The following is a 21949-nucleotide window of genomic DNA, read 5'->3' on the forward strand; positions in this document are numbered from 1 at the left end:
CTATGATCGTTTCTTTCCCTCCATATACACCACATAAGGTAAGGCAAAATCATCTTCCAAATTGCGTCAAGTTGAGACCTACCACCTGGAGCTCTCCAATAGGCAAAGAGGGATAAAGAGATCCATCTCCCAATTACGAGCTGCTCTAAGAAAGTTAATATTCCACTCTCCAAATGATCTGCAATAGTAGTTTCCTTAAAACGGGCAATGCTAAATAAGTCTAAAAAAGATGTCTTGAGAGCTTGATCCCCACACCAAATGTCATGCCAGAATCAAATCTTAGAGCCATCCCCTATCTCAAATCTAGTGTAGCTAGAAAGCTTCCCCAGCCCGTCCTAATATTATTCCAAAGCCCCACTCCATATGACCCATGAACCTCATTAGAACACCACCCACCCCAAGCAATACCATATTTAAAACCCACAATCCTCCATAATGACTCTCTCTTGAACATAGCGCCACAGCCACTTCCCCAGAAGAGCTCGGTTTAGCATAAGTAAGGTGATTTACAAATATCCCACAGATGGCGCCAAACCGCTGATATAGTTGATCACATGCCGAAAGGTTAGCCGAGAGTGCCTGCAAAATAGACAGGGAGTAAGCAGGGAGACTTTTCGGAGCCGGTGGGGATGTCTCTGATTAATAAGTAGGTAAAAGGGCTCTCAAAGAAGAATGGGAGAAGAGATTTTGGAGAAAGAAATACGCAGACAGTGAGGGAATTCGGCCTTACCAGCTACAGTGGCTGCCTCTTTTTTATTGATAGTAGATTTCCTTTTGCGTAACTGCCCCGCCACGTGGCGTACCTTCATTGGGCACATCCTTATAGTATGAAGTATGCCGTTCAAGCTTCGTGGTGCTGTCCTCTAGCGTCCGTAGGGTGTATCCATGCGCAACAAATATTCCCTTTAGAGCAACCATCAACTTTATCCTTTAGCAGGCCATTATGGTGACGTGGCAAGAATAAGGATCCTTTGTGGTGCACCTCCATATATTTCCTGTGTCTTCATATGGCCAGTGGGCTCAAGTGTGACTCTAAGCGAACCAATGGCCCTGGGCTTCATTTCTTGTCCTGACAAGCCCACCAAAAGGTGTCCTATCTTTCAAATGTTTCAAAGAATGATTCAGACCGAGTTTAATACCTCTATAAAAATTGTCCATTCTAACAATGGGGGTGAGTATATGTCTGGTGATCTTATACATATTTTTGTGAACGTGGTACCATCAAAGCACTTGTGTCGATACTCCCTAGTACAATGGAGTTGCTAAGCGAAAAAATTGACATCTTCTAGACATAATTGAATTTTTAATGCTTGATATCCCAAATCTTATTGGGGTGATGCCTTACTCGCTGCTACATATCTCATCAAAAGGATGCCCTCTCATGTCTTAGATTTAAAACACATGTTAAGGTGTTGTCCCCCATCTTTATCTAATGGTCTTTGGATGTGTTTGTTTTGTTCACCTTCATGGTCCGACTTGGGGTAAAGTATATCATTGTGCTCTCAAATGTATCTTTGTGGGTTATTTCCCCACTTAAAAAGGAGTATAAAAGTTACCATCCCTCATCATGGAAATGTTTGTCTTGATGGATGTTATTTTTTTGATTCACAACCATATTTCTCATCCACCCAAACTTCTATTCAGGGGAGAGTCCAAGTGAAGAGAAATTTTCTACAAATAGTCTTCTACTTGTCATTACTAATGTGCCAGCATGACAAACATCAACCTTTTGCTAATGAGTCTCTTATTAATGAGTTGTATGAGCCACTAGTGGAGGAGTTGAGAGTTTAATCCAAATGCCAGAAAAGTAAGACCATTCCTGATGCTACTTGCCAAACACCTAATCCTAACTCAAGTAATACTACTTCTATCCCTGATTTAAACTTATCGTCAATGATATTAATCTTCCTATTTCACAATGCAAAGGAGTTAGGTCATGTACCCCTTCATATCATTCATTTGTATTCAAATTTTCGTCTGTGTCTATTCCTAAAAATTTACAAAAGGCACTTAGCAAATCCAAAGTGGAAGGATGCGATGCAAGAAGAGATGAAAGCTCTTCATAAAAATAATACATGTGGTCTTGTTGAATTGCCTAATGGAAAAAAGGTGGTTGGAAGCAAGTGGGTGTTTACTCTAAAGCATAAGCTCAATGGTTCCTAGGAGATATACAAGGTTAGACTAGTTGCAAAAGGTTTTACAAAAACCTACGAAATTGACTATGAGGAGGCATTTGCTCCAGTAGCAAGGATGAACTCAATTCAAGTCCTACTTTTAGTGTCAGCAATTTGGATTGGTCGTCGCACTAATTTGACATTAAAAATGCATTTCTTCGTGAAGATCTAGAAGAATAAGTATACATAGAAGTTCCTCCAAGGCATGAATTTTCCAATTCTATGGGTAAATTGTGCAAACTAGTGATCAGTAGTGATCAGTTTCCCTGACTTCCTTTTTATGTTCTCTTCTTCTTTTTCTCCCTTTTAGTCGCTCTCTTGTATACTCCCTGTGTACTAGGGTTGCGCCCTTCTGCGTTTTGATTAATATATCTTTATTTATCAAAAAAAAAAAAAAAAAAATTGTGCAAACTAAATAAGGCGTTGTATGGTCTAAAACAATCACCACGAGCATGGTCTGAGCATTTTTTTCTGAGCTATGTAGAGATTTCATCATAAACAAACTCAATGATTTGTTGGCAAGTTTGATTTATTTATCTCATACCTGTTCCAAAATTGTATATGTTGTGAATGTGGTAAGTCAGTTTATACATTCACCACGTGAGTCTCATATGGAAGTGGTCTACCGGATTTTTCACTACTTAAAATCCTCACTAGATAAGGGATTGTTGTTTTCACAACATGATCACTTGAAGATAAAAGCCTACATAGATGCAGATTAGGTTGGATCTATTATAGATCTATGGTTCACATCAGAATATTGTATATTTGGTTACTTGGCGTAGTAAGAAACGGTTAGTGGTTGCTAGATCCAGTGTGGAAGCAGAAGTCAGACTCGTGACTCATGGAGTGTATGAAATATTGTGGTTGAAGATACTACTTAAAGATATTTGCTTGATATTCCAAAGATTCCATGAGACTGTATTATGACAACAAAGTTGCAATCAACATTGCTCACCATCCAGTCCAACATGATCGAACTAAGCATGTCAATATTGACAATTATTTCATTAAAGAAAAACTACAAGTGGGTCTAATATGCCCAACATATGTTAAGACAAGGGAAGAACTTGTTGATATCATGACAAGAGGAGACCTAAGTAGCGCCTTTCATGCTATCTTAAGCAAGTTGGGCAGGCGAGATGTCTTTGCCTCAGCTTGAGAGGTAGTGTTGATGTGTTATTATTTTTATGCTACTTTATTGGAGGGAATTTATGTCTCTGTACAATGTGTAGCAACTATAAATAATACATGAACAGGAAGAGAACCCTAATTCTGGTGTTTTTCTCGTACTTTTTTTCTTCTGTCTTTTTCTTCTCCTTTATTCCAACTATCTTTCCTATCATTGTTCTGTACTCTTTAGATTTTTCTACAGCACAAAAGTAATGACTTTTTCAGGTGCATCAAAACCTCTAAGTTGTGAACATCAAATGTAACAATAAAAGAATGTAACAATAAAAGATCAAATGCATCTGAAGTTGTTCAAAAATATATAAAAATACGTGGTGTGTGTTTTTGGAAGAATGTTAAATGACTTTAATACGGAATAAAAAAAAAATCATGGCCAATAAGTCTCGTAAAACCATTGAGATCCAAGAATCCTGAGTGTGTTTTGAGAAATAACAATGTAAACGATAGATGAAGACTTGCAAACCCATGACCTTGCACAAGCCTAGTAGGCCATTGAATTTGGCTTGCTAGATTGCCAATATTACTCGGATGATTTTCTTTTTTGAAGAAGTAATCGAAATATCATTAAAAGCGCAACGCGGGTATACAAGAAATATACAAGAGAAACGCCTATCTAGAAAGACTCGAACAAGAAAATCATTGAAATTAAACACCAATGGAGCTAAATACACAGTTGTCCAAGTATAAAGAGAATAAAAGGACTTAAGGCAAAGAGGAAACCCCGCAACCTCAAAACGACAGCCAGCCCCTCTACATTATCCACGTTACCCACTGGAACCAATTTTGACTCAACCAGGTTAATCTTCAACCCGTAGACAACTTCAAAACATAAGAATAAAGCACGCAGATAGCGAAGGTGGTCAGGATTAGCCTTGCAAAAAACCAAACTATCGTATGCGAACAACAGGTGTGACATATTAATCACACAGAGTGCCTAGACGCCATAGAGAAACCCGAGATAAGACCCCCATCAACAATTGCACAGAGCATTTTACTTAAAGCCTTCATGATAATAACGAACAAAAAAAAGAGACAAGGGTCTCCCTATCGCAACCCACAGGAGTTACAGAAAAAAATGGACAGATTACCATTCACCAATACGGAATACAACACCTAAGAGATATAATGCACTATCAAGGAGTATCATGAAGATCAGGAGGGTGGTTGGTGCACTAAGGAGGTTTCGGGTTCCCATGGTGTGGGCTTATGGAAGCACATTCGGCAAGGTTGGAATTTTTTTGCCAAAGGTATTCGTTATGAGGTGGGGGTGGGTTCGAAAGTGCGTTTTTGGCATGATATTTGGTGTGGGGACTCCTCCTTGAAGCATGCTTTCCCGTCTTTGTACAGCATAGCCAGACACAAAGAAGCTTGAGTGAAGGATAACTTTATTTGGAGGAATGGGGTTGTCGAATGAAATGTCATTTTTGTGCGGTCAGTACAGGATTGGGAGATGGATTTGATTTCTTCTTTCTTTGACTGGTTGTATTCGTACAAGATATCCATAGGCTCTATGGATTGTATTCGATGGTCTTCGTCTAAGAAAGGCAATTTCGAGGTTAAGTCTCTCTTCAAGGCATTGTCCAATTGTGACCATGAAGTGTTTCCTTGGAAGAGCATTTGGTGTACTAAGGTGCCATTGCGAGTGGCTTTCTTCGGGTGGACCGCGGCCTTAGGCAAAATTTTGACTCATGACACCCTGCGGAAGAGGAACATAGTGGTAGTGGATTGGTGTTGTATATGTAAGAAGAATGGAGAGTCGGTCGATCATCTTCTTCTCCATTGCGAGATCGCAAGTGTTCTTTGGCATACTATTTTTGATCGGTTTGGGCTGCTTTGGGTCATGCCTTGCAAGGTGAGGGGCTTGTTTGATTGTTGGTGGTCGGGAGGAAGTTCTCGAAGCGCGGTAGTGTGGAAGATGATCCCTTTGTGTCTTATGTAGTGTATTTGGAATGAAAGGAATGCTAGATGCTTTGAGAACTCCACTAGGACTATAGAGGAATTGACTCATTTTTTCTTGTTTACTTTGTATTCCTGGACGGCCGCTTGGCTAGCTCCTATAGGGATTAGCTTCTCTGATTTTCTTTTTCATTTTTCTCCCTCTTAGGCGCTCTCTTTTATACTTCCCGTGTATGTGGGTTGCGCCCCTCTGCACTCTTTTATATCATATTTACTTATCAAAAAAAAAAGGAGTACCATTTCCACCCCAAATCAGCACCTTCTCAACATGTAAAGTAAGAACTCCCAATTGACATGATGATAGGCCTTCTTCATAGCCAGCTTGAAAAGCATCTGTGGTTCACCAGATCCAGTCCTACTATCTAGACGTTCATTTGTTATAAGCACTAAATCAAGGATTTGCCTACATTTAACAAAGGCATTTTGGGGCTTCGAAATAATCATTTCCACAACCCTTCTCAACTGATTGGCAAGAACTTTGGCAATAATTTTATATACCCCACTCACAAGACTAACAGGTTCGAAGTCTTTTACATTAACAGCCCTAGACTTCTTTGGGATACCTGATGAAAAACCTTAGTGCATTAATCACCCTCTTTAAGCCAAAGTACCCTCAACTTTTGTCTCCAACTGATTTCCTCCAATAAAGTAGTTTTTTTTTCTTCCAATTCACTAATAACCAAGCTTTTCCTCACTTTCACTTCAACTACCAATGCTCTCTTTTCCTCCAACCTATCAAGAGCATACAACTCTTCCAAAAGAGCTTTCATATGGAACTCCACATTACCAAACACATGTTCATTCCAGACTTTTAAACCAGCCTTCAAGGCCTTCAACTTTTGAGCCAAGATGAAGCTAGGAGAGCCATGGAAGTGATAAGAAGACCACCATTGCCTCACCCTATCCACAAAATGTTCAACATTTAATCACATATTCTCAAACTTAAAAGGTCTTTTGCCGCCCTAAATACCTCCACAATCAAGGAGAATGGGGAAATGGTCTGAGCACAATCTATGCAATCTCTTTTGGAACAGGCCCGGGTGCTTGGCTTCCCATTTCGAAGAAACAAAAAATCTATCAATTCTTGACCAAGAAGGGGAATCCTGATTTTCAGACTATGTACATGACCCCCCTACAAGGGGAAGATCCATGAGCCCCTGCTCAAAAATAAAGTAAAGAACTCCATCATAGCGGGACAATCTATTACTAAGAAAACGGAAGGCGAACATTATCTAATTACAAGAAGACAAACATTATCTTTGTTAGAGTATGTTTTTCTAGTTGTTTTTCGTTTGCTTGTATCTTCCAAGCTGGATTCATATGATGTATATGCTCCAGCTTGAGGGGGAGTGTTAGAAGAATTAGGGTTTGAGTCATTAGGGTTTTGGGGTAGTTTAGTCTTTATGGTATTTCCCTAATCCTATATAATAGGATACTTGTATTAGGTTAAAGATAAGTTGAATAATATAATAGCCTCCGCCTTTTGTGTCTAAGCCGTTCATATAAATTATAATATGGTATCAGAGTCTTAGGGTTTGAATTCTTGGCCCTTTGTTTGTAGTAGTTTTTTTTCCGCTCTATTTGTGTTGTTTTGTTGAGTGCTTTTCTGGTGGCAGCACTGCCCATGTGGGCCTAATGCCCACACAGGCAGTGCCTTGGTAGCAGAATTTTTTTTTTTTTTTTTGTTTTACAATGACCGAAGGAACACCTCTGGTGAAGAAAAAAAGAAAAACCATCACTGTCGTTCCTGCTGGGGTGCGAGTTCTTGCTGCTGGGTGTGATGGCCGGCATGTTCTGTGGTGGCCGGCGAAGTTGCGGCGGCCATCGGGAAAAAAAAAATCCAGCTGTTTGATGTTTTTCTTGTTGAAACGTTGATCTGTGGTCATCGTTTAATTCTGTTGTTGTTTTTGGAGTAGCAAGAGTGGTCTGCATTCTGCGGCGATACTCTAGCAAGAGTCCGGCAAAGGTCCGACGAGCCTACAGTGACTGTTTCTGTTATGTCTTTCACTGCTTTGCTTTTGTTTTAGGTACTGCCGGCATGTTCTATCTCCTGTGAGTTTCAGCACTTTCCGACGAAGTTCCGGCAAGTCTCCAGCGAAGTTTTTTTTTTTTTTTTCAGAGTTGTTGTTTTCCGGCGAAACTTGTTGGTTAATCATGTGTTTGTTGTTGGTTGTTGGTGATCGATGTATCCGACCAGCCTTCGATTCCAGGGAGAACCGATCCAATGTTGTGATCGATGTATCTGACCGGGCTTGGTGTTTTGCAGCAAGATCCAATCAAATCTTGGTTGTTCAAGTTTCCGACAAGTTTTCGACCGGCGTTGAAGTTTTATTTAATTATCTTGTTATTTGTATTATGTACTCCAAGCTGTTCCAGCTTGAGGGGGAGTGTTAGAGTATGTTTTTCTAGTTGTTTTTCGTTTGCTTGTATCTTCCAAGCTGGATTCATATGATGTATATGCTCCAACTTGAGGGGGAGTGTTAGAAGAGTTAAAGTTTGAGTCATTAGGGTTTTGGGATAGTTTAGTCTTTATGGTATTTCCCTAATCCTATATAATGGGATGCTTGTATTAGGTTAACATAAGATGAAGAAGATGAATAATATAATAGCCTCCACCTGTTGTGTCTAAACTATTCCTACAAAACTTTAACAATCTTCTCCACAACCCTCCTATTGATTTATGGTAAAGGCCACAAGCTACACATATGAAGTTTGGTAGCATGGTAAAGGCCATAGGTTGGATGGTGCCAAGCTACCAAACTTCATATGTTTATTAGCCCATAAAAATAATCAAATTAAATGGGGATCTTGTATACAAATATGGAACTAGTAGTTTCTGTCTATAAACTAGTTTAGCAAAAAGTGTATGCTTGCTTGGCAAAGTAAGAATACCTGAGAACCTGATCCAATACATGGATCACCACCACGCAAGTCATCTACAATCTCAGTGTACAATTGTTCTTTTGGAGCAGGCTCAGGTGCACCAAAATATGAGAATTCTACAACATCCACATCGCACCATACACCGCCAGGTCCCTGATTAAAGATTCAAATGCCTTGGTAACTACCAGTTAAAAACAAAAGCAAACTTGAGCCAAGCATGTATAGGAAATATCTACCACTCACCCCACGAACAAAATAGGAAAAAAAAAGAAAAGGAAAAGGATAATCAACCAGAAGCATTTAATCAGAAACGTGAAAATGAACATCCTTTCCTGACCTCTAGGGCAGTAGGCAGACATTGGATAGGGCTGAGCCATTGCTTGTGAACTTTCCTGGAAACAAAAACAAGAATGGCTGGTATGTCGGTTAAAACACCCCGCTGAATACGAAATCCAATTGCTGTGCCAAGACTGTAACAACGCAAGATCTTGCTATGAAATGCCCTTATAGTCATGAGTTCAAGCAATGTTGCTGCCTGCTGCCCTTTGGGCAACTGGCCAAGAATTTCAGGTAGCACCCCTTTTTGTAGATTTGCAAAATAGTTTGCCCTCTCTTCAGCGGCATCATTTAATCGGCTGGAAGTAGGCCATGAGAAGTAAGCAGCACTACTCTCGCAGTGCTGTCCAGCTGATGCAAAAGGTTGAAGTGTTGGTAGACTCAGTGAAGCCATATTAGAATGACTACAACAGTTTCTTTCAAGATCCAGCGCTGATTCCTCAGATGGTGTTGAACCAGAACAACGGAACCTCATGTTAAGTCTAGTCTGTTCCATATTTCAGTTTACCTATAGAAATAATAGTAATGTTAAGTCTAGTCTGCTCCATATTTCAGTTTCACCTATAGAAATAATAGCGAACTGTAACAGAAACCAAAGTTGAGGAATGATGATATAAGAAACAAAAATGTAAGAAGTGAGGGAAACAAGATAAAAACAGAAAATGAAAATAAATAAAGATAAGGTGCACAATGGCGACAAAGTGGAAATAGAATTCTCTTGCTTTGATTCATACATCAAAATGAGGCTTCGATGAAAGGAATTCTGGACAGCATATCAAAAGCTTGAACTGGAGCTATGGACAAAACAAAATTTATAGTGATAAAAATAAAATAAAATAAAAGAGAGACTTTAACAAAACATTGGATACCAACATATCAAAATGTGTGAGATGGCTAACATGTAATTCTGTGAAATTTTCAACAACAAAAGAAAAGAAGTAAGAAAAGTAAAATGAGAAGAGCAAAAGGAATGCCAGAATAGATATATGTGGAAAGAAGCCACCATTAGCACCATTTTGAAAAATTTCACCACACATTAGAAGTTCCCAAATACAGCAATGATTCTCAATTTATTTCTGATGTATTCCAGATAATCAACACAGATGAAACATATCTCAAGTTTCATGGTTTGTAGTGGCTTCAACACTTGAATTCATTTAACAAAACCTTATATCCTCATGTTAAAGTATTGTCAGTGGCTTGGAGTACAAAAGGCAAAGTTGATAACAACACTATGCATTTAGTTCTTGTTAGAAATGCAAATTAAACCAAAAACCCAATCTGGCATCAGACACGATGGGGAATGGGTTGGAATTGCAATACCTAATAGTCAAGTGTACACAAGAGACATGAGAATAATTTTACAAAAAAGAAGAAGAAAAAAACATTGGCGGTAAAACCCTTAAGGGTTCCTCAGAGGTGAAATCTGAAAACAGTATACTACTAATACGAATTTGCTAAACACCCTTCCACACTACCTATATGAACAAAACTCCTTGAAATTCCACAATCATGACGTGTTACACTAAAAATAAAGAGAAAGTATACTTTAAGCCCATAATGACAACTCAACGCACTATCTAATTCAATAAGAATATAGAAGAAAAACCTAATAGAGCAAAACAACCTGAAAAAAACAATGATAATAAAGAAAAACACATAATTAAGCAAAGACACCTGAAAATTCATGATAATGTACCGCGACTCGTTTGGTAACCAAGAAAACAGACGAAAAGAATTGGAAGAGGCATCGATCTAAAACCTTACATCTTCCGCATTCTAGCTCCTTAATAATGGTAAAACTCACTTCTACATAGCATTTTGCAGTTGAAAACAAAGCCAAGAATAAAAAAAATTAAAAAAAAAAAGAAGCAGCAGCAGCTTAAAATTCCTTTCATTTTCCTATGATTTCTCAGCAATCAAACATATAGAGCAATAACAAACCATGAACTGTTTAATGTCGTACTTCATATTCACTGTGTCAAAAAGCTTCAAAAAAAATTTCATGTAGGTTTCCTCCAAAAGCTAAAAATCACGCAGCCAATGGACAGCAAGAACACAAGAAGAAAATCAAACCCCGAAAACACAAAAGCATATATAACAATTTACACATGCACGCACCGAAGCCGACCCCATGCACAAAGATATTAAAGAAATTAGAGAGAAGAGTGAGAAGTGGAAGACTCACCGATCGGCAAGCAGCGGAAAAAGGTAGAAAAAAGTTGAAGATCATCAATCTCTCGGAGCAGCAATTTGTTGCAGAGCTGCAGAGATTGGCGAATTGCGCAATTGTGGTAGACATTTATAGAAACCAATGAAAGGCAAAGTCGCATATTATGCATAGTACATCAAAATGTGGTAAAGTATGCGACTTGCCAATATTTAATGCTTGTATTCGCTTTTTATATATATGGCCATATGGGGGAGAAGAGTTGGTGGAGTACGTGTCAGGTGTGGGCGGCTTCGTGGTAAGGCTTCTGAGGTCTTCCCTTGGAAGCCATGTGATTAGATTGTATGTTGAATTCCTCGATGTAATCTTAACATCGAACGGCTTGGGAGCAACGAATATGAGTTTATATTAGATCATCTCTTATTGGATGGGTCATTTTATTTATTTTTTGGAAAATGGATGGGTTATTGTTAGTAGGGTTACACTACATGTACAGCTATTTTATAAACTTTTTACAACTTTTTATGTATCAGTATATGATTGAAGATATTTCAGTCACTAAAAAAAAAATTTCAATATTATTGACACATGTTAAAAGTTATAAAATAGTTAGAATTTTGTTAGAAAAAAAAAAAATAGAGGTCTAGCATTTTATTTTCTAAAGAGAAATGAATTGGTGTCAAGATTTTATCCATATTTCTTTTATATCATTTTAAAAATTAACTATTAGATTTGTAAACTTATGTATACCCCACATAAGTCAATGGTTGACTTTACAAATTTAATAATTGATCTATTAAATTTATAAAAAAATATAAACAAATTATTAATATTAATCATTTCTCGTTTCTAAATATTAATTTACCACTTAAAATTTTATTTTCACTATATCACAAAACCTAAACACTGGTAACACTAGCTTGTGGCTCACTAGGTGTTCTTTTGCTTGCCTATGAATCTTGTAGATTATCAACCTTTAGGTCTAACTTGATTATTTAGGCCAGTTGACTAACCAATCAATCTTTACCCGAATGACATGTGTAACACCAGGATAAATAAAAGTCAAGGGAAATAATGGAAAAAAAAAATGTTAAATTACATGTGTCTTAGTGACATTAGATTGAACACGACAAGCCTTCCAAGTATTGCATCAAAAGGGACTACAAATATAAGTTAAAACTTAAAAATAATTCAAAATTGTGTAATCTTATTTGACCAAGAATGAATCTCAATCAACCGATTTGGCATTGCCAAATGTGTAACACCCTGTTCTAAATTAGGTATCAGCTTATGCAACTTATACAACACCTTGCTAAGTACACCTTGTGAACCCCGCATCTGACGAGTTAATGAAAAAGTCAGTGGTTTTCCTTCCGGGTTTTTTACTCATTCTACAGGGCTCATTCTCTCCACTCGTAGACTCAAGATCCTCATCTCTAGGAAAAAAAAAAAAAAAAACAATAAAATACTTTCATTGATGTTGGTAAACCTTTTTCGTGCTTTTAGGTTAGGTTCCGGAGTGGTTCCGAATTTTGAATGCTATGGTAATTGCTTCCTCCACTCTCTATGCTCCTACTCCTGGCTACTTTAATGAGGACTTAGAGAATAAAGAAGGGACTGAGAATGACATGGAAATTAGGGAGAACAGGCACGAACAACACTTGGAGGAAGTTTGGATTGGACCAATCTACCAGTGGGAAGGTACCGATTGATCAACTTGACTCAGCAAAACCCTATGGAAATTAGGGAGAACAGGCACGAACAACACTTGGAGGAAGTTTGGATTGGACCAATCTACCAGTGGGAAGGTACCGATTGATCAACTTGACTCAGCAAAACCCTACTGATCAATCAATGATCAAGGTTTTTATTCGGTTAGGTGATAGTACACTGCAGATTTGAGAGAAATATCATGTTTGATTGACATAAAGTAGATGATCGATCGATGAGGTGATAAGACACGTCAGACAAAGATTGAAACCCTAGTGATCCGTTGATAAGTGCTAAAATATTCATATTTTCAGCCCTTATCTTACATGTTTTAATCCTTTGGTTATAGTTAATTAGGCCATTTTAATTTCTTTTTGTGTTTTTGATGTTTTTATAGGCTTTTGGAAGAAAGTGAAGTACAACTGGGTGATTTAGGCTCAAAAAGAGAAGATGGAAAAATTGGAGCTCCCTGGTACTGCGATCGAGCGCAATACTAGAGAAGATGCTGCACGAGCCAGGCCAGGAGCGATCGAGCGCAGGCCAAAAGAAGGATCGATCGCAGACCTGCAATCGAGCGCACACGGGTTGCGATCGAGCACACCCGTGCGTAGGAGGCATTCCAAGTGGCGGCTATAATGTCCCTATTTCCATATTAGGTTTTTTCAAACTCCAAATTGTAATAGGATTGAAACCCTACGAAAACCTTAGGGTTTACTACTTTTCCAAGGACTTCTAAAGCCTATAAATAGACTCCTAAGCCTTTAGAATAAGGATGCTTGGAGAAGGGAGAAGAATAGGAGCTCTCAAGTCAAGCCTCGGATTTATTCTTTTTCCTTTCCTTTCTTTTATTTTATGAAGATGTTTAACATCAACTCTATGTGTAGCTAATTTACTTAGTAGGGCTAGATTGAAGCCCTAGTTATGTTAAATTAATATTTCAATATTGGCGCCTTGTGATGATCATGTTGTGCTATTTAACTTGATTAATACCTGCTTGCATGAATTCCTCATATGTGTATGCCTGATCAACATGTGCATGTGGTATGGACTTGTTAGTTAGATCAATTTCGATGACCGAGTCCTGGGTTTAACTTAAGTAATAAAAGAATCCACACCGCGATTCTTGGGTTAATCGACATGGGGAACTGGGAGTATACACCCATGCCCTAGGCCCTGTGTGTTTGTCGATTTCCATAGAACATATATGCTTTTCTAAATAACAACTTTGTATATACCATGCTAAATCCTTTAGGAAAGAAAAGAGTTAGAGTATACACCCATGCCTAACTCATTGCTTAGGGAAATCAATAGCTTAAGGAGTATACACCCATGCCCTTAGGTTGGCAAACATTAAATATGCATAACTTGATCAAAGCATTGGCATATTGATATACTAGTTTAATATAATTAGTGGTGGATATCAAAGCCCTACCCTTTGTTATCATCACATCAACAACCAACTTTTATTTTGCTTTTGCTTAAGGAATCTATTTTTAAACATAAATTTAGCAATCCTCGTGGGAATGATCCTGTACTTGCACCTTATACTACCATGTTGACCTTGTGCACTTGCAGGTAAAACGTACAATTATTTACCTATTAATTTAGGTAAATTTTTGCACAACAAGTTTTTGGCGACGTTGCCGGGGATTGCGGCAAATTTTGTTTAAATTTATCTTCCTTTAGTTTTGTTATTTTAATTTTCAATTTTTAATTTAGTATTTGCAAAAATCAAAAAGAATTTCTTGTTTCCCTTCACTTTTCTGTTTTCTGTTGCAGGTTGCGGATTGGCATTCTATGATTGAGATCAATCATCAGTCAAGTGCGATCGAGCGCACTGCGATTGAACGCACCAACCTGCGATCGAGTGCAGTTCCAGAGAGCATCCGGACCAGGCAGTGCTGAAGCTGCCAAGTTCATGCAAGGTCGTCGATCTCAAGCCTCAACCGTTTTTCCCCTCGATCCTGAAATTGAGCGGACAATTCGACAACGACCTAGATACAAAGAAGGAGAAGAAGAAGTTGAAGTGGAAGACTTGCAAGAAAATCCAATCGGGCCAAGACCCCTAGAAGCAAATCCACCACGAGTGAGGAGACCAATGAAGCAAGCATACGTGCCAACAAACCTCCATCAACCCTCATGGATAGCATATCAACCGGAGGTGGATGGCAGTTATTATATCTATCCCCAAATCCTCAATGCATTGACTCACTTCAGAGGCACAAGTACTGAGGATCCCAACTTGCTTCTTAAGGAATTCTTTGACTTATGCAAGTTGCAGAATGTTCAAGGCCTAACTCAAGAGAGACTTAGGTTAGTTCTCTTTCCTTTTTCCTTAAAAGATAATGCTAAACTGTGGTATAATTCCTTGCCTATAGAGTCCATTCCTACTTGGGAAGAATTGACCACCAAATTTTTGAAGAGGTTTTTCCCAGCCCAGAAGACAAAGCAACTTAAAAGGGAACTTCAAATGTTCCAACAACGAGACGGAGATTTGTTCTTTGAAGCATGGGATCACTCCAATTCCTTACTCCTAAAGTGTCCACATCACAACATCCCTCAAGATGATCAGGTACAAATTTTTTATGAAGGTTTAGATGATACTAATAGAGGGATGGTTGATACAGCTTGTGGAGGTATACTGATGGAGAAGAGCAGTGAGGAAGCCATAGAGATCTTTGAAAGGTTGAGTGAACATACTTAACAATTCCCATCCAGAAGGAGGAAAGATGTAAGGAGCAAGGGCAAGAGTGACGAAAATAGCGAAATGAAAAATCAGATGTTTGCTATGGAATAGAAGTTGGACATGATTGTCAAAAGCCATGACTGCTCAGAAAATTTCACCTCTACAACAGGACACACCAGCCCAAAAGCCAGAAAGGGATGACCTAAAGGATCTTGTACGACAACTGGTGACTTCACAGTAGCAGTTTATGGCTGATCAAAAACAAGTCATACAAAAACTGGAAGTACAAATGGGTCAGATGGCAAATGAGCTGAGTGAGAGGAAGCAGGAAGAATTTCCAGCTTCAACAATACCCAATCCAGGGGATCGTCAGTAGCTGGAAGCAGTCACAGTTCTCAGAAATGGCAAGGTCATTGGAATTGAAGAACCACCTCAAGAAACTCCAGAAGGACCATCAACTTCCAAGGTAAACAAAATGGAGAAGGTAAATGCACCACCCTTTCCTCAGAGGCTAGTCAAACCAAAGAAAGAAGAGCAACTAAGGGATATCTTTGAAACTTTGAGGAAAGAAGAAATCAACATTCATTTATTAGATGCAATTAAACAAATTCCTGCATATGCCAAATTTTTAAAGGACTATTGCACTAACAAAAGGAAGTTTAAGGAGTATAAGACAGTGGCCTTAACAGAAGAGGTAAGTGCAGTCTTGTTAAGGAAATTACCACCAAAGCTAACAGATCCAGGTAGCTTTACCATTCCCTGCAGGATAGGAGACCATTCTTTTGAAAAAACGCTACTGGATCTAGGAGTAGGGGTGAATTTGCTGCCTTACACTGTGTATAAAAAGCTGGGATTGTGGGAGCTTCAACCAACCTCTATCACCTTGCAATTGGCAGACAGAAGCATCAAACGACCAAGAGGTATACTGGAGGATGTGTTGGTAAAGGTAGGTACATTTATTTTACCTGCTGATTTTATTGTATTAGATGTGGAAGAATCCCCTATGCCATCATCTTTACCCATTATTTTAGAAAGACCCTTTATGAGAACTACCGATACTACAATAAGGGTGAAAAAGGGTATTGTGAGTATGAAGGTAAATGGTGAGATAATCGAATTCAAAATATTCAATGCATTGAAAGTACCTCAAGAAGATTTAGAATGTTTTGATGTTTGTGTGATCCAAAATGTTAGTGAGACAGTTTTGCAGGGCCATCATAAAGATCCATTGGAGGCCACCCTCACCTAGAGTCTCACAAGGCAGGATATTGAGTCGGAACTGGAAGAGATCACTAGTGATGTTAAGGAAACAGTGCATCACCTTGAGGCCTCTCCTAAATACTCATGTAAGTATACTCATCCCTTTGAAATTCTTGAGCCCACTAACACCTCTCTTGTTCCCTCTGTTGTATAGGCACCCAAGCTGGAATTGAAGCAATTACTGGAGCACTTAAAATATGCATACTTGGGAGAAAACAAGACATTACCAGTCATCATTGCTGCAAATCTGAGTTGTGGGGAAGAAGAAAAGTTGTTGAGAATTCTGAGAGAACATAAAATCGCCTTGGGATGGACCATTGCTGACATCAAAGGAATAAGTCCAGCTAAGTGCATGCATCAAATCTTCCTTGAAGACGAAGCAAAGCCAACCAGGGATGCATAAAGAATACTCAACCCACACATGAAGGAGGTAGTCAAGGCAGAGGTATTAAAACTACTAGATGTGGGCATCATCTATCCCATCTCAGATAGCAAATGGGTCAGCCCAGTTCAAGTAGTGCAAAAAAAAAGTGGGATCACAGTGGTAAAGAATGAAGATGATGAACTGATACCCACAAGAGTAACCACTGGGTGGAGGGTATGCATCGATTACAGAAGACTGAACAAGGTAACAAGAAAATACCACTTTCCATTACCATTCATTGACCAAATGCTAGAGAGATTAGCTGGCCATAACCACTACTGTTTTTTGGATGGATATAGTGGTTATAATCAGATTGCAATAGCACCAGAGGATCAGGAGAAGATCACCTTCATATGTCCTTTTGGCACATTCGCCTACAGAAGGATGCCATTTGGTTTATGCAATGCCCCAGCCACATTCCAGAGATGCATGATGAGTATTTTTTCAGACATGGTAGAGAAAACCATTGAGGTCTTTATGGATGACTTTAGTGTTTTTGGGTCTAGTTTTGATGAATGTCTATACCATTTGAAGAACGTTCTCAAGCGGTGTGAAGAATGCAACCTAGTGCTCAATTGGGAAAAATGCCACTTCATGGTTCAACAAGGCATTGTATTGGGTCATGCTATTTCAAGCAAGGACATAGAAGTGGATAAGGCCAAGATAGAAATCATCTCCAAACTTCCCCCACCTCTGACAGTCAAGGGGGTAAGGAGTTTTCTTGGACATGCCGGGTTCTATAGAAGGTTTATCAAGGATTTCTCCAATATCTCTAGACCCCTCTGTGCATTGCTTGGGAAGGAAGCCAAGTTTGACTGGACCAAAGAATGCATGATGGCCTTCAACACACTAAAAATGCTGCTCACTTCTGCACCAATTATGCGAGCACCTGATTGGAGCTTACCCTTTGAGCTCATGTGTGATGCCAGTGACTTTGCTGTGGGAACCGTTTTGGGTCAAAGGATCAATAAGGTACCTCATGCCATTTATTATGCCTCTAGAACATTAAATGATGCCCAGCTGAATTATTAGCTATCATATTTGCTTTGGAGAAGTTCAGGTCATACCTAATTGGTTCTAAGGTTATTGTATTCACTAATCATGCTGCGTTGAGATATTTGTTTACCAAGAAAGATGCCAAACCAAGACTGATCAGATGGGTATTACTACTACAAGAATTTGACCTTGAGATTAAAGACAAGAGGGGCAGTGAGAATGTGGTGGCAGACCACTTATCCAGATTACTCCATGAGGAGGAAGGAGATGAGCTCCCACTAAATGAAAATTTTCCAGATGAGCAGTTGTTTGTAGTTGATATCCAACTCGCATGGTATGCAGATATAGTGAATTACATCACTGCCAAGGTCTTTCCTCCAGATATGTCTAGCCAAGAAAGAAAGGGTGTAGTACGATCCGTCTTCCCTAGGTATGGTCTATCTAATCCTATTGATTGCATGCCAATTAAGTACCATTGTATAACCATCATTCTTATGATCACAGAAAATAAGAATGATTTGAGTTCAATAATAGTAAAATAATTTCTAAGACAAGATAAGAATTTTACTAATATTGAATAGGAATTTAAAGAACAACTACATTTAATATGAAGAACAGAAATCAACTGTAGCAATCCTCAGGGTTATACAATCAACATGCATAAATTGAAAGACTAGAAATTAAATACAATCAAACCATTATGCTTGGAAAGGGCTACATCAATACCCCACAATTGGGTTTAGCTGCTTATGATCTCCTAAACTCCACAGACTATTTTACTGAATTTTTCTCCTAATCCCTATAAATAGGGATTAGGAGAACCCTAGAAACCCTAAAAACCCTAAAAAAACCGGAAAGCAGTCTCCCAGTCCAATTGGGAGACTGAAATCCAAGTGCATGCTAGAGAGGAATTCTTGCCGTACACTGTACGCTCGAGTGCGCTCGATCCAAGACTTGGTGCGCTCGAGCGCAGTGCGCTCGAGCCTAGCTGGTATGTGCGCGAGCGCAGGCATGCGCTCGATCCTTGATCACAGACGTTCGAGTGCAGTGCGCTCGATCCCAGGAGTGCTGCGCTCGATCCTAGTTCCAGAATGCTCAGCTTTTTTTTTTTGTCTTTTTAAGCCCAATTTCCGAAGGTTTGTCAAATGAAACCTGAAACTTAAAAACAAAGCAAAATCAAACAAATAACAATGCTAAGGAATTAACATATGTAAATGAAGGGGCTTGAATGTGCAACATTTGGCGCTTATCACGATGTATCCTTAAAGTATAAAGTTCCTGGTTAGTAAATGGAACTGGGTATTCCATTTTCAGTAAGACTATTACACATCGAATTTTGGTGATCTACCTTCATCAAGCGAAGCGGTGACTTTGAGATTGATGTGTAGTGTGATGAGAACCTAAGGCACTGAACGGACCAAGGAGTTGTCTTTTTCATAAAGATACTGTATATTAAGGAAAGATAATAATCTCCTTAGAGACTATTTAGACTTTGATTCTAAATCCTGAGAAATTCGTGAACTCAGATGTGAAATGTTAATTACGTAGATGTATCATAGGAAAAGACCTATCATCGATCAATAGAAGCTCAGTGCGTTGGGTAATTGATGTGGTCTTTTTGTGTGCAAAAAATAATCAATAATAAAATTACCACTCGCAATAGAACGAATCCGTATAGAATAGGGCTATATAGAAGGTGTCAAACCGCAATGACTGCATCAGTTTGTTATCAAGTTCTTCAGAATTAAAAATAACTTAATTAAAAGATGATTGTTTGTTTTTGGATTTATAAAGTAAATGCATAAACTAAAGCAAAAGTAGATTATGATGAGAGAGAGAGAGAATAGGGGGTTGATTTCACCACTAATTGCATAACAATGGTCAATCATAAATTAACAAGAAAAATTCATATTATGCATGATATAGGGTTCGTCTCACTTGAGTAGTCAAGAAAATACCATAATTAAGAAATAAGTATAATCTATCTTCGGTTGGTATGGACCGTTTGCCTAACCTCTAGATGAGGTACGGTCCGTCTTCCCTAGGTATGGACTATCAAATATCTTAATCAGTTATACAATCAGTGGATAATCATAGCTTATCTTAGGTTAGTACGAATGGTCTACCTAAAGTACACTAAACTAGGGTGTAGACAAATTCGCCTTCCGTAGGCATGGCCTATCAAATCCTATTGATCATATGTCAATTAAAAACGTTTTATAACAATCATTCATATAATCAAAGAAAATATGAAGGATTGAGTTCATTCAATATAAAAAGCTTTCTAAAACAATAGAAGAATTTTATAATTATTGAATATAAACATTAAGATTAATTCTCTCAGTTATACAACCATCATGCATATAGAAAATCTCAAATTAAAATACAATTTAACCATTGTTATTTAGAAAGGGATACATCAACACCCTATTAGAAATTTAGTTGCTCATGCTGGTGCTGAGATGGCCTCTTGTCATGTTCATATTCTCTTCAACTCTTCAAGCCTCCAAAAAGATCTTTGTGTGAAATATTTCTCTCAAACCAAGCACACTTTCTTCAAAGCTTAGAGGCCTATTTATAGGGCGTAAAACTAACCCTAGAAGACCTAGAAATCTCAGAAAATTTGTAAGTCAGTCTCCCAATCGGATTAGGAGACCTACAAAGGCTTTCCTTATCAATTTCAGCATCTTTAGGACTTTTTAGCACGAGTGCGCTCGATCCCACCTTACGCAAGTGGGCTGATTTGCGCTCGATCCCTCTTGTGCTACACTCGAGCGCAGTTACGCACGTGGACTGATTTGCGCTCTTATATTGCGGGACGATTGTGGCATAGCAAATGTCTGAATTAGGAAATTTGTGTTTTACAATGATTTATAGTATTTTGAGTTAGATTTCCATTGCCACTGGTTTTACCTCAATCCGATACAAAGGTGTGAGGTGAAACCAGTGGCATTATCCATGACTAGTATTTTAGTTATGGTCAAAATATTGAGACGGGTGCAAAATTCAAAATTTAATCCAATCCAATTTTAACTCCAATTAGAGAAATTATGATTTAATCATTTCCTTGATTTGATTAAACTTAACCACATCATATAAGTCATCTATCATGATTGGTTAGGCTTAATCACATCTTCTAGGTCTTCTTAAAGTGTGTTTTAAGCCCAAAATCAATCAAATTTCTTGCATCTTTATTAAAAACCTGAAAAATACTAAAACAACACAAAATCAAACGAATAACAATGATAAGGAATTAACATATGCGAATTAAGGAGCTTGAATGTGCAACACTCGGCACTTATCAGTAATCACATCTAACATTGTGGGAACACCAACTTGTGGGAACACCAACTTCAAGAGGGAATCCAAATCCTTTGTTAGTAAACAAAGAGATAAGAAATCCAAATCTCAGAGTCTTCGGCTAAAGCATTTTGGTTGGCATAACAAAATATATACATGTGTTTTTCACATGTATGAGAATAACATAAAATTAGTGACTCAAGGATACAAAGGTAGAGAATTAAGTGGCAGTATCCTTAGCCTTAATTATGCTATGGAATATTTCATGGAGGAATCATAAGTCAAAAATCAAAGGGATTAATTGTTTTAATCAAAAATATTAATTGGAGATCAGTCACAATCATTTAGTGGAATTAATTGTGATTAGAATATTGTTGCGTAATAAATATCGGGGTGACATGATTATGAACTTATTTAAGCCAATAATATTTTTTACTTTAGGTCCCTCACCAAGCTGATATAATTTAACCATAAGGCTTTCTTATTTATTGGGCTAACTGTTTTATTTATTTAAAATATGGGCTAAGGAGATTAGTTGCAATTGGGCTTGGGATAAAACTTAGAGGCCCAATGAGCATAAGTGGGAAAACATAAGACCAAAGATTATTCACTGGGCCTATGTATTAGTGACAAGGAAAAAGGTTTGGGGTAAAATCCAAGCGCAATCCAAAAAGCAAGAGACCGTATGGCCCATGGAGAGCTCTCCATGGACCACACGGCCATAGCATGGAGGCTAGGGTTTAAACCCTAGCCGCCCATGCTACTCCTAGTTTGACTAGGAGTCTTCTTTTGCAAGCTTTTCCACATTGCTTAAATCTAATTCTCTGCCTCCCTGCTATGCCAATAAATAGAGAGGATCCTAG

General features: G+C 38.3%; 1 protein-coding gene across 2 annotated transcripts in view; it reads right to left on the minus strand.

Moving 5' to 3' along the window:
• LOC132176403 (protein NARROW LEAF 1) overlaps nt 1-10900 on the minus strand; it is a 32022-nt gene extending 21122 nt beyond the window's left edge. Inside the window, exons 1-4 of one of the 2 annotated variants that reach the window (XM_059588596.1) lie at nt 10729-10900; nt 9275-9334; nt 8542-9048; nt 8214-8357 (exon numbers count right to left, since the gene is read on the minus strand). In XM_059588596.1, the coding sequence (XP_059444579.1) occupies nt 8214-8357; nt 8542-9036 (639 nt within the window). In that variant the 5' untranslated portion in view covers nt 9037-9048; nt 9275-9334; nt 10729-10900. The remainder of the gene's footprint in view (nt 1-8213; nt 8358-8541; nt 9049-9274; nt 9335-10728) is intronic. The other variant, XM_059588595.1, reaches the window with a different exon arrangement.
• Between the last annotated feature and the right edge of the window lie 11049 nt (nt 10901-21949).

This window comes from Corylus avellana, chromosome ca3, assembly GCF_901000735.1.
Source record: "Corylus avellana chromosome ca3, CavTom2PMs-1.0".
Lineage (NCBI taxonomy): Eukaryota > Viridiplantae > Streptophyta > Magnoliopsida > Fagales > Betulaceae > Corylus > Corylus avellana.